Source organism: Entelurus aequoreus, linkage group LG05 (genome assembly GCF_033978785.1).
Source record: "Entelurus aequoreus isolate RoL-2023_Sb linkage group LG05, RoL_Eaeq_v1.1, whole genome shotgun sequence".
Lineage (NCBI taxonomy): Eukaryota > Metazoa > Chordata > Actinopteri > Syngnathiformes > Syngnathidae > Entelurus > Entelurus aequoreus.
Window position 1 is genome coordinate 18,096,091 of NC_084735.1, and position 14,670 is coordinate 18,110,760.

The window sequence follows — 14,670 nt, forward strand, 5'->3', positions numbered from 1 at the left end:
TTTAATTACTAATTTTACAACCATTTACCCCAAAGTCATATAACTTGGGTCTTGACATGTGCTAATGTTAGCATGCTACTATTAACATGCTAACTATTTTAGCAAATTTTACAGTTTTTCAGCTATTTTCTCAGCCGTATACCTTAGAGTCATATAACTTAGTACGTGACACATGCTGTTAGCATGCTAACTTTTTTTTGTTGTTGCTAATTTTGCAACCATTTACCCCAAAGTCATATAACCTGGGTCTTGGCATGTGCTAACTATTGCCATGCTAACACTAGCATGCTAACTATTTTGCCGAATTTTGCTGCCGCCGACCTCAGTCATATAACTTGGTACTTGACACATGTTAACTGTTAGCATGACATTAGCATGTTAGCTTTTTGAGCTAATTTTGCACTTTAGCTGTAGCCGTCCACCTTTGAGTCATATAACTTGGTACTTGACACATGTTAACTGTTAACATGACCACATTAGCATGCTAGCTTTTTCAGCTAATTTTGCCTGTGTAAGCCTCAGAGTCATATAACTTGATACTGGTCTTATGCTAATGTTTCCGCGAATTGGCGGCTGGCGCGCTTCCACGGCTGCTTCAGAAATGCTGAACGTTATGATCAAAGAAAGCTTTCGCTTGAAGAATACTTAGCCATGACTAGCTTGGATTGCCCGGGTGTGAAACAAAGAACAAAATGGCTTCACTGGTCATGTAGAAAGTGAGTTTTTATTATTTCAAAGTGTACCTTACACCCCAAAAATGAGGCGTTAGTCTCACACCTGTCCCCCTCCTTCGCTCCTCCGGCCTCGGCCCGGATGTTTGGCGTGTGCGAGAAGACGAAGACGAGACACAGGTGTGAAGGACAGAAACAAAGATGTCCACTACTGCAAGCCCCTCCCCTTCCCCTCCCTTAAATGAAACTGACAAAATTGGTCATTGGCAGGTTATGTACATGCACAGTATTCCCACTGACCCCCGCCCCGTGCCACCCACTCCCCACAGACACACTAATGCTTGCTCCCAAAGCCATCTGCATCCCCCATCCTTTCCAAACGGACTGGCGGCCATGTTCCTTCATCCTAGGAATAAACACTGGAGGTGGGTCAATTAATTGCTCTCACGCCCGCCTAAGGAACAGCATTTTTTTTTTACACTGAATTTATTTTTGCGTTTGGTTTGAATGAACATCTTTTTTTTTTGACAGAAAATTCCGCTGACGATTAAATTAAATTTCTTTTAATTTAATCAATCAATCAATCAATCAATCAATAATTTAATTTTAAATAGCAATTAAATTTAATTAAATTTAATTGCACTTAATTTATTAATTTTTTTACACTGAATTTATGTAACTGATTTTTTTGGCGTTTGGCTTTTTGCACATCATTTTTTTTTACATCAAATTCCGCTGACAATAAATCCAACTTAATTTAATTTAAGTTAATTTACCAGAAGTAGATCCTGAGTTTTGAAGCAACAAATACTTCTGTACTGAATTTGTTTTTACGCTGGATTTATGTAACTGAATTTTTTTGCGTTTGTTTTTTTTTAAACTTTTTTTTGTTTTTTTTACAGAAAATTCTGCTGACAATTAAATTAAATTACATTTAATTTAATTACATTTTAAATAGCAATTAAATTTAATTGAACTTAATTATTTAATTTTTTTTACACTGAATTTATGTAACTGATTTTTTTGGCGTTTGGCTTTTTGCACATAATTTTTTTTGCATCAAATTCCGCTCACAATAAATCCAATTTAATTTAATTTAAGTTAATTTACCAGAAGTAGATTCTGAGTTTTGAAGCAACAAATACTTCTGAACTGAATTTTTTTTAACACTGAATTTATGTAACTGATTTTTTTGCATTTGGTTTTTTTGAACATCAATTTTTTTTTTTTTTTACATAAAATTCCGCTGACAGTTAAATTAAATTACATTTAATTTGAAATAGCAATTAAATTTAATTAAATTACATTTAATTTAATTGAACTTGATTTACCCGAAGTGGATCCTGAGTTTGAAGCAACAAATACTTCTGTACTGTATTTTTTTAATTTATTTTTTACACTGAATTTATGTACGGGTAACTGATTTTTTTGGCGTTTGGTTTTTTGCACATCATTTTTTTTACATCAAATTCCACTGACAATTAAATTAAATTATATTGAATAAAATGTATTTTAATTCAATGTAATTTGATTAAACTTAATTTACTGTATGTACTGAATAATTTTTTTTACACTGAATTTAACTGAATTTTTTGCGTTTGTTTTTTTAAACATAATATTTTTTATATCAAATACCGCTGACAGTTAAATTAAATTACATTAAATTTAATTTAATTAAACTTGATTTACCAGAAGTGGATCCTGAGTTTGAAGCAACAAACACTTCTGTACCTTTTTTTTTTTTTTTTTTTACACTGAATTTATATAACTGATTTTTTTGGCGTTTGGTTTTTTGCACATAATTTTTTTTTAAATCAAATTCCACTGACAAATAAATTAAATTACATTGAATAAAATGTATTTTAATTCAATGTAATTTAATTAAACTTAATTTACTGTATGTACTGAATTTTTTGCGTTTGTTTTTTTAAACATAATTTTTTTTAAATCAAATTTTGCTGACAATAAATCAAATTTAATTTCATTTCATTTAAGTCAATTTACCAGAAGTGGATCCTGAGTTTGAAGCAACAAACACTTCTGTTTTTGTTTTTGTTTTTTTTATACACTGAATTTATGTAACTGATTTTTTTTTAGTTCGTTTTTTTGCACATCATTTTTTTTTACATCAAATTCCGCTGACAATAAATCACATTTAATTTAATTTAATTTACCAGAAGTAGATTCAGAGTTTAAAGTAACAAATACTTTTGGACTGAACTTTTTTTTTTTACACTGAATTTTATGTAACTTAATTTTTTGCGTTTGGTTTTTTGAACATAATTTTTTTTACATAAAATTTTGCTTATAATACAATTTAATTTAATTTAAGTTAATTTACCAGAAGTAGCGTCAGAGTTTGAAGCAACAAATACTTTTGTACTGAATTTTTTTTTTTACACTGAATTTATATAACTGAATTTTTTGCGTTTGTGTTTTTGAACATCATTTTTTTTTTACATCAAATTTTGCTGACAAAAAAATCAAATTTAATTTCATTTCATTTAAGTTAATTTACCAGAAGTGGATCCTGAGTTTTGAAGCAACAAATACTTCTGTACTACATTTTTTTTACACTGAATTTATGTAACTGAATTATGCTGCCAATTTCAATACATTTTAAATTAATTTAAAGTAATTTAGTTTTAATTTAATTCAGTGAAATATTGAAATGTTCTTTTCCTGAATTTATGCAACTTTTGTTTTGTTTTTTAACATATATATATATATATATATTTTTTTTTACATTAAATAATGCTGACAATTTAATAGCATTTTATTTAGTTTACCAGAAGTGGGTCTTGAGTTTGAGTCTTGAGAACATTTATGTGCTGAATTTTTTTTACACTGAATATATGTAACAGAATTGTTTGCGTTAAAATTTTGGAAACTTAATATTTCCACATCAAATTATGCTGACAATTTTAGAATTTAATTTCATTCATCAAAAGTGGGTTTTGAGTTTGGAAGCAACACATTTGTACACACTGTATTTTGACCAACTGACATTTGAACACATTTTGCTCACCAAATTTTATGCAATTAAAATTTTTGCATGTTTTAATGAAGTTTGCAAGCAAAAAAATGTTCAGTTTGTAAAAATTCAGTGCCTCAAAACTCAAGACCCACTTTAGATAAATGACATAAAATGAACATTTTATGAAATTGTCATCATAATTGGATGTAAAAAATTCAAACATACATTAATTTAGTGTAAAGCCTACAAAGAGCCATTTTAACTTATTACATGCTTTTTAAAAATAAAAACAAACTTTTAAATAGTTTTCGTTTATGTTGCACCTATGGGTATGTTTGTATCGGAAAGTGAAACATGTCAAACACAGCATCTGCAGCTTTTCCATATTTTCATGGATAAATGTATCGTGGACGTTTGTGGCAGGTCGGTAAACGGGTAGGATGCAACTTTCCCACTTCCGATACGATACTGATATTGGACCCTTGGATATTGACCAATAATGATACGACGCGATATCAGCAGGAACCATAAAAACTTTTATAATTTTGTAGAGTGGAATGTTGGATCGAGTGAAACGGGTGGGAGAGAGAACAGAAAAACACTAACCTGTTTACTATTAACTGTGTGGAATGGACTTGTGCTGTCTTGAAGTTGAAATGGAGTGGTAATTGTCTTTGGCGACACCTGTTGGCTACAATCGTTTATGAAGGTAAGCTCGTGCGGATGTAAGTTGAATGATGCGGACACGTTCTTTACTGGGAACTTTCCAATATGCCTTGGAGACTTGATATCACACACAAGTAAACACGCTGCACGACCGCTTGTATCGCACATGATATCATACACAAGTGAACACGCTGCAGGACCGCTTGTATCGCACATGATATCATACACAAGTGAACACGCTGCAGGACTGTTTGTATCGCACATTATATCAAACACAAGTAAACACGCCGCAGGACCGCTTGTATTGCACATGATATCACACATGATATCACACATAAGTAAACCTGCTGCAGGACCGCTTGTATCGCACATGATATCAGGCACAAGTCAACACGCTGCAGGACTGCTTGTATCGCACATGCTATCCCAAAAAAGTAAACACGCCGCAGGACCGCTTGTATCGCACATGATATCACACAGAAGTAAACCTGCTGCAGGACCGCTTGTATTGCACATTATATCAGGCACAAGTCAACACGCTGCAGGACCGCTTGTATCGCACATGATATCCCAAAAAAGTAAACACGCAGCAGGACCGCTTGTATCGCACATGATATCACACAGAAGTAAACATGCCGTAGGACCGCATGTATCGCACATGATATAACACAGAAGTAAACACGGCGCATGACTGCTTGTATCGCACATTATATCAGGCACAAGTCAACACGTCGCAGGGTCGCTTGTATCGCACATGATATAACACAGAAGTAAACACGGCGCATGACTGCTTGTATCGCACATGATATCAGGCACAAGTCAACACACCGCAGGACCGCTTGTATCGCACATGATATCACACCGAAGTAAACCTGCCGCAGGACCACTTGTATTGCACATGATATCACGCACAAGTAAACACGCCGAAGGGTCGCTTGTATTGCACATGATATCACACACACACAAGTCAACACGCTGCAGGACTGCTTTTATTGCACATGATATCACACACAAGTAAACACGCCGAGGACCACTTGTATCGCACATGATATCACACTCAAATACACACGCCGCAGGACCGCTTGTATTGCACATGATATCACACTCAAGTACACACGCCGCAGGATTACTTGTATCGCACATATCACACAGAAGTAAACATGCTGCAGGACCGCTTGTATCGCACATGATATAACACAGAAGTAAACACGCCGCAGGACCGCTTGTATCGCATATGATATCACACATAAGTAAACACGCCTCAGGACCGCTTGAATCGCACATGATATCACATGTAAGTAATTACGCCGCAGGACTGCTTGTATCACACATGATATCAGACACAAGTAAACAGGCCGGAGGACCGCTTGTATCGCACATGATATCACACAGAAGTAAACACGCTGCAGGAGCGCTTGTATCGTACATGATATCACACAGAAATAAACACGCCTCAGGCCTGCTTGAATCGCACATGATATCACACAGAAATAAACACGCCTCAGGACCGCTTGAATCGCACATGATATCACACGTAAGTAATTACGCCGCAGGACTGCTTGTATCACACATGATATCAGACACAAGTAAACAGGCCGGAGGACCGCTTGTATCGCACATGATATCACACAGAAATAAACACGCCTCAGGACCGCTTGAATCGCACATGATATCACATGTAAGTAATTACGCCGCAGGACTGCTTGTATCACACATGATATCAGACACAAGTAAACACGCCGGAGGACCGCTTGTAACGCACATGATATCACACAGAAGTAAACACGCTGCAGGAGCGCTTGTATCGTACATGATATCACACAGAAATAAACACGCCTCAGGACCGCTTGAATCGCACATGATATCACACGTAAGTAAACACGCCGCAGGACCGCTTGTATCGCACATGATATCACACAGAAGCAAACACGTCTCAGGACCGCTTGAATCGCACATGATATCACACATAAGTAATCACGCCGCAGGACTGTTTGTTTTGCACATGATATCAGACACAAGTCAACACGTTGCAGGACCGCTTGTATCGCACATGATATAACACAGAAGTAAACACGGCGCATGACTGCTTGTATCGCACATGATATCAGGCACAAGTCAACACACCGCAGGACCGCTTGTATCGCACATGATATCACACAGAAGTAAACACTGCGCATGACTGCTTGTATCACACATGATATCAGGCACAAGTCAACACACCGCAGGACCGCTTGTATCGCACATGATATCACACAGAAGTAAACCTGCCGCAGGACCACTTGTATTGCACATGATATCACGCACAAGTAAACACGCCGAAGGGTCGCTTGTATTGCACATGATATCACACACACACAAGTCAACACGCTGCAGGACTGCTTTTATTGCACATGATATCACACACAAGTAAACACGCCGAGGACCACTTGTATCGCACATGATATCACACTCAAATACACACGCCGCAGGACCGCTTGTATTGCACATGATATCACACTCAAGTACACACGCCGCAGGATTGCTTGTATCGCACATATCACACAGAAGTAAACATGCCGCAGGACCGCTTGTATCGCATATGATATCACACATAAGTAAACACGCCTCAGGACCGCTTGAATCGCACATGATATCACATGTAAGTAATTACGCCGCAGGACTGCTTGTATCACACATAATATCAGACACAAGTAAACACGCCGGAGGACCGCTTGTATCGCACATGATATCACACAGAAGTAAACACGCTGCAGGAGCGCTTGTATCGTACATGATATCACACAGAAATAAACACGCCTCAGGACCGCTTGAATCGCACATGATATCACACGTAAGTAAACACGCCGCAGGACCGCTTGTATCGCACATGATATCACACAGAAGCAAACATGTCTCAGGACCGCTTGAATCGCACATGATATCACACATGATATCACACATAAGTAATCACGCCGCAGGACTGTTTGTTTTGCACATGATATCAGACACAAGTCAACACGTTGCAGGACCGCTTGTATCGCACATGATATAACACAGAAGTAAACACGGCGCATGACTGCTTGTATCGCACATGATATCAGGCACAAGTCAACACACCGCAGGACCGCTTGTATCGCACATGATATCACACAGAAGTAAACACTGCGCATGACTGCTTGTATCGCACATGATATCAGGCACAAGTCAACACACCACAGGACCGCTTGTATCGCACATGATATCACACAGAAGTAAACCTGCCGCAGGACCACTTGTATCGCACATGATATCACGCACAAGTAAACACGCCGAAGGGTTGCTTGTATTGCACATGATATCACACACACACAAGTCAACGCGCTGCAGGACTGCTTTTATTGCACATGATATCACACACAAGTAAACACGCCGAGGACCACTTGTATCGCACATGATATCACACTCAAATACACACGCCGCAGGACCGCTTGTATTGCACATGATATCACACTCAAGTACACACGGCGCAGGATTGCTTGTATCGCACATATCACACATAAGTAAACATGCTGCAGGACCGCTTGTATCGCACATGATATAACACAGAAGTAAACACGCCGCAGGACCGCTTGTATCGCATATGATATCACACATAAGTAAACACGCCTCAGGACCGCTTGAATCGCACATGATATCACATGTAAGTAATTACGCCGCAGGACTGCTTGTATCACACATGATATCAGACACAAGTAAACACGCCGGAGGACCGCTTGTATCGCACATGATATCACACAGAAGTAAACACGCTGCAGGAGCGCTTGTATCGTACATGATATCACACAGAAATAAACACGCCTCAGGCCTGCTTGAATCGCACATGATATCACACAGAAATAAACACGCCTCAGGACCGCTTGAATCGCACATGATATCACACGTAAGTAAACACGCCTCAGGCCTGCTTGAATCGCACATGATATCACACAGAAATAAACACGCCTCAGGACCGCTTGAATCGCACATGATATCACATGTAAGTAATTACGCCGCAGGACTGCTTGTATCACACATGATATCAGACACAAGTAAACACGCCGGAGGACCGCTTGAATCGCACATGATATCACACGTAAGTAAACACGCCCCAGGACCGCTTGTATCGCACATGATATCACACAGAAGCAAACACGTCTCCGGACCGCTTGAATCGCACATGATATCACACATAAGTAATCACGCCGCAGGACTGTTTGTATTGCACATGATATCAGACACAAGTCAACACGCTGCAGGGCCGCTTGTATCGCACATGTTGCACATTTCACATTCAAGATGATATCGTGCCACACTTGTTTTATTGATGATTTTTATTGATCAACATCGGATCGGAAAAAAAAACCCCTACTTAAAACACGCACAAGTTACCTCGGTTTTTGCCCCACTTCTGGTATTTTTGTGTGGGTATCGTATTTGGCATCAGTCGTATCGCCCCAGCGGGTAGCCCACAGGGACAGGAAGTAGATGGCTTTGGGCGCAGGAAAGTTACGACTGCTCTAGTTTGATATCACCACAATTCTAAAAATGACCCTTTTTCTTTTCTTTTGTTCCATCCCGTGACTCCGCCCACGACCGGCAGCGTGCAAGGTGATTGGTCCGTGACAAACACTGTATGACACTCACGTGTGGGGAGTGAGGAAGTGGTGATTGGACAAGAGGTGTCTGCTCCTTGGTCTAAGTCCCGCCCCCTCCCGTTGTCTCCGTCCCGACACGCTGCTTCATCCCTGAGTTCCATGCAGGGATCTTCATCTTCATCTTCCTCACACACACACACACACACACACACACACACACACACACACACACACACACACACACACACACACACACACACACACACACAGAAGTCCATTCTTCAGAGTCTAATCAGGGGCGACCATGGTGGTCCGTCCACAGTGGCACTGTCGGGGTTTGGCCTGAAGGGGGCGCCAGCATCCATTAACCAGCGCTGGAGTGCACATAGAAGAAGAGTTGTTGTTTTTTTCCAGCCAATTTGCATTCAAACAATTCATTTAAACAAGGAGCACTGGAGCTATGCTAACAATAGCATGGTTAAAGTTAGCGTTAGTGAATTACCAACATATGAAACTGAGGCGTACACCTGCTAAATTAGCTGACATATTACTGTTAGCATGCTAAAATGCATGCTAGCTTTTACCTGCGTCTAGTACCAAAATATATTACTCTGAGGTGTGTATTTTGTTTAAAATGCTAGCCTGCTAACATTAGCATGCATCAGGTAACCAAAAAAATAGCAAAATGAACTAAAAAAAGCGACTATGCTTAAAGTACGATGCTAACAATAGCATACTTACAGGTAGCATTTCTGAAATACCAAAATATATGACACTGAGGCGTATACCTGCTAAATTAGCTGACATATTACTGTTAGCATGCTAAAATGCTAACTTTTATCTGAGCCAAGTAGCAAAATATATTACTCTGAGGTGTGTAATTTGTTTCAAATGCTAGCCTGCTAACGTTAGCATGCATCTGGTAACAAAAAAATGAGCAAAATGGGCTAAAAAAGCGAGTATGCTAACAGTATCATGCTAACAATAGCATGCTTACAGTTAGCATTAGTGAATTACCAAAATATGAAATTGAGGCGTATACCTGCTAAATTAGCTAAAATAGCTCACATATTACTATTAGCATGCTAAAATGCTAACTTTTATTTGAGCCATGTACCAAAATATATTACTCTGAGGTGTGTAATTTGTTCAAAATGCTAGCCTGCTAACGTTAGCATGCATCAGGTAACAAAAAAATTAGCAAAATGGGCTAAAAAAGCGAGTATGCTAAAGTTAGCATTTGTGAATTACCAAAATATGAAACTGAGGCATATACCTGCTAAATTATCTACAATAGCACACATATTACTGTTAGCATGCTAAAATGCTAGCTTTTACCTGTGCCAAGTAGCAAAATATATTACTCTGAGGTGTGTAATTTGATTAAAATGCTAGCCTGCTAACATTAGCATGCATCAGGTAACAAAAAAAATGAGCAAAATGTGCTAAAAAAAGCAAGTATGCTAACAATAGCATGGTTAAAGTTAGCATTAGTGAATTACCAAAATATGAAATTGAGGCGTATATCTGCTAAATTATCTAAAATACCTAACATATTACTGTTAGCATACTAAAATGCTAGCTTTTACCTACACCAAGTAGCAAAATATATTACTCTGAGGTGTAATTTGTTTAAAATGTCAGCCTGCTAACGTTAGCATGCATCAGGTAACAAAAAAATGAGCAAAATGAACTAAAAAAGCGAGTATGCTAACAGTATCATGCTAACAATAGCATGCTTACAGTTAGCATTAGTGAAACACCAAAATATGAAACTGAAGTGTGTACCTGCTAAATTAGCTAAAATAGCTCACATATTACTGTTAGCATGCTAAAATGCTAACTCTTATCTGCGTTAAGTACCAAAATATAATACTCTGAGGTGTGTAATTTGTTTAAAATGCTAGCATGCTAACGTTAGCATGCATCAGGTAACAAAAAAATTAGCAAAATGTGCTAAAAAAGCGAGTATGCTAACAATAACATGGTTAAAGTTAGCATTGGTGAATTACCAAAATATGAAATTGAGGCGTATATCTGCTAAATTATCTAAAATACCTAACATATTACTGTTAGCATACTAAAATGCTAGCTTTTACCTACACCAAGTAGCAAAATATATTACTCTGAGGTGTGTAACTTGTTTAAAATGCTAGCCTGCTAACGTTAGCATGCATCAGGTAACAAAAAAAATGAGCAAAATGGGCTAAAAAAGCGAGCATGCTTAAAGTACGATGCTAACAATAGCATGCTTACAGTTAGCATCTGTGAAATACCAAAATATGAAACTGAAGTGTGTACCTGCTAAATTAGCTAAAATAGCTCACATATTACTGTTAGCATGCTAAAATTTTTGCTTTTACCTGCGCCAAGTAGCAAAATATATTACTATGAGGTGTGTAATTTGATTAAAATGCTAGCCTGCTAACATTAGCATGCATCAGGTAACAAAAAAAATGAGCAAAATGTGCTAAAAAAGCAAGTATGCTAACAATAGCATGGTTAAAGTTAGCATTAGTGAATTACCAAAATATGAAATTGAGGCATATATCTGCTAAATTATCTAAAATACCTAACATATTACTGTTAGCATACTAAAATGCTAGCTTTTACCTACACCAAGTAGCAAAATATATTACTCTGAGGTGTAATTTGTTTAAAAGGTCAGCCTGCTAACGTTAGCATGCATCAGGTAACAAAAAAATGAGCAAAATGAACTAAAAAAGCGAGTATGCTAACAGTATCATGCTAACAATAGCATGCTTACAGTTAGCATTAGTGAAACACCAAAATATGAAACTGAAGTGTGTACCTGCTAAATTAGCTAAAATAGCTCACATATTACTGTTAGCATGCTAAAATGCTAACTCTTATCTGCGTTAAGTACCAAAATATAATACTCTGAGGTGTGTAATTTGTTTAAAATGCTAGCATGCTAACGTTAGCATGCATCAGGTAACAAAAAAAATGAGCAAAATGTGCTAAAAAAGCAAGTATGCTAACAATAGCATGGTTAAAGTTAGCATTAGTGAATTACCAAAATATGAAATTGAGGCGTATATCTGCTAAATTATCTAAAATACCTAACATATTACTGTTAGCATACTAAAATGCTAGCTTTTACCTACACCAAGTAGCAAAATATATTACTCTGAGGTGTAATTTGTTTAAAATGTCAGCCTGCTAACATTAGCATGCATCAGGTAACAAAAAAATGAGCAAAATGAACTAAAAAAGCGAGTATGCTAACAGTATCATGCTAACAATAGCATGCTTACAGATAGCATTAGTGAAACACCAAAATATGAAACTGAAGTGTGTACCTGCTAAATTAGCTAAAATAGCTCACATATTACTGTTAGCATGCTAAAATGCTAACTCTTATCTGCGTTAAGTACCAAAATATAATACTCTGAGGTGTGTAATTTGTTTAAAATGCTAGCATGCTAACGTTAGCATGCATCAGGTAACAAAAAAATGAGCAAAATGTGCTAAAAAAGCGAGTATGCTAACAATAACATGGTTAAAGTTAGCATTGGTGAATTACCAAAATATGAAATTGAGGCGTATATCTGCTAAATTATCTAAAATACCTAACATATTACTGTTAGCATACTAAAATGCTAGCTTTTACCTACACCAAGTAGCAAAATATATTACTCTGAGGTGTGTAACTTGTTTAAAATGCTAGCCTGCTAACGTTAGCATGCATCAGGTAACAAAAAAAATGAGCAAAATGGGCTAAAAAAGCGAGCATGCTTAAAGTACGATGCTAACAATAGAATGCTTACAGTTAGCATTAGTGAAACACCAAAATATGAAACTGAAGTGTGTACCTGCTAAATTAGCTAAAATAGCTCACATATTACTGTTAGCATGCTAAAATGCTAACTCTTATCTGCGTTAAGTACCAAAATATAATACTCTGAGGTGTGTAATTTGTTTAAAATGCTAGCATGCTAACGTTAGCATGCATCAGGTAACAAAAAAATGAGCAAAATGTGCTAAAAAAGCGAGTATGCTAACAATAACATGGTTAAAGTTAGCATTGGTGAATTACCAAAATATGAAATTGAGGCGTATATCTGCTAAATTATCTAAAATACCTAACATATTACTGTTAGCATACTAAAATGCTAGCTTTTACCTACACCAAGTAGCAAAATATATTACTCTGAGGTGTGTAATTTGTTTAAAATGTTAGCCTGCTAACGTTAGCATGCATCAGGTAACAAAAAAAATGAGCAAAATGGGCTAAAAAAGCGAGCATGCTTAAAGTACGATGCTAACAATAGCATGCTTACAGTTAGCATCTGTGAAATACCAAAATATGAAACTGAAGTGTGTACCTGCTAAATTAGCTAAAATAGCTCACATATTACTGTTAGCATGCTAAAATTTTTGCTTTTACCTGCGCCAAGTAGCAAAATATATTACTCTGAGGTGTGTAATTTGATTAAAATGCTAGCCTGCTAACATTAGCATGCATCAGGTAACAAAAAAAATGAGCAAAATGTGCTAAAAAAAGCAAGTATGCTAACAATAGCATGGTTAAAGTTAGCATTAGTGAATTACCAAAATATGAAATTGAGGCGTATATCTGCTAAATTATCTAAAATACCTAACATATTACTGTTAGCATACTAAAATGCTAGCTTTTACCTACACCAAGTAGCAAAATATATTACTCTGAGGTGTAATTTGTTTAAAATGTCAGCCTGCTAACGTTAGCATGCATCAGGTAACAAAAAAATGAGCAAAATGAACTAAAAAAGCGAGTATGCTAACAGTATCATGCTAACAATAGCATGCTTACAGTTAGCATTAGTGAAACACCAAAATATGAAACTGAAGTGTGTACCTGCTAAATTAGCTAAAATAGCTCACATATTACTGTTAGCATGCTAAAATGCTAACTCTTATCTGCGTTAAGTACCAAAATATAATACTCTGAGGTGTGTAATTTGTTTAAAATGCTAGCATGCAAACGTTAGCATGCATCAGGTAACAAAAAAATGAGCAAAATGTGCTAAAAAAGCGAGTATGCTAACAATAACATGGTTAAAGTTAGCATTGGTGAATTACCAAAATATGAAATTGAGGCGTATATCTGCTAAATTATCTAAAATACCTAACATATTACTGTTAGCATACTAAAATGCTAGCTTTTACCTACACCAAGTAGCAAAATATATTACTCTGAGATGTAATTTGTTTAAAATGTCAGCCTGCTAACGTTAGCATGCATCAGGTAACAAAAAAATTTGCAAAATGAACTAAAAAAGCGAGTATGCTAACAGTATCATGCTAACAATAGCATGCTTACAGTTAGCATTAGTGAAACACCAAACTATGAAACTGAAGTGTGTACCTGCTAAATTAGCTAAAATAGCTCACATATTACTGTTAGCATGCTAAAATGCTAACTCTTATCTGCGTTAAGTACCAAAATATAATACTCTGAGGTGTGTAATTTGTTTAAAATGCTAGCATGCTAACGTTAGCATGCATCAGGTAACAAAAAAATGAGCAAAATGTGCTAAAAAAGCGAGTATGCTAACAATAACATGGTTAAAGTTAGCATTGGTGAATTACCAAAATATGAAATTGAGGCGTATATCTGCTAAATTATCTAAAATACCTAACATATTACTGTTAGCATACTAAAATGCTAGCTTTTACCTACACCAAGTAGCAAAATATATTACTCTGAGGTGTGTAACTTGTTTAAAATGCTAGCCTGCTAACGTTAGCATGCATCAGG

At 36.7% G+C, this 14,670-nt stretch overlaps 1 protein-coding gene across 2 annotated transcripts in view; it reads right to left on the reverse strand.

Moving 5' to 3' along the window:
• Nucleotides 1-8,393: 8,393 nt before the first annotated feature.
• Nucleotides 8,394-14,670, reverse strand: part of nkain1 (sodium/potassium transporting ATPase interacting 1) — a 51,344-nt gene continuing 45,067 nt past the window's right edge. For both annotated transcript variants that reach the window (XM_062047254.1, XM_062047253.1), the window contains exon 8: nucleotides 8,394-9,280. In XM_062047254.1, the coding sequence (XP_061903238.1) occupies nucleotides 9,271-9,280 (10 nt within the window). In that variant the 3' untranslated portion in view covers nucleotides 8,394-9,270. The remainder of the gene's footprint in view (nucleotides 9,281-14,670) is intronic.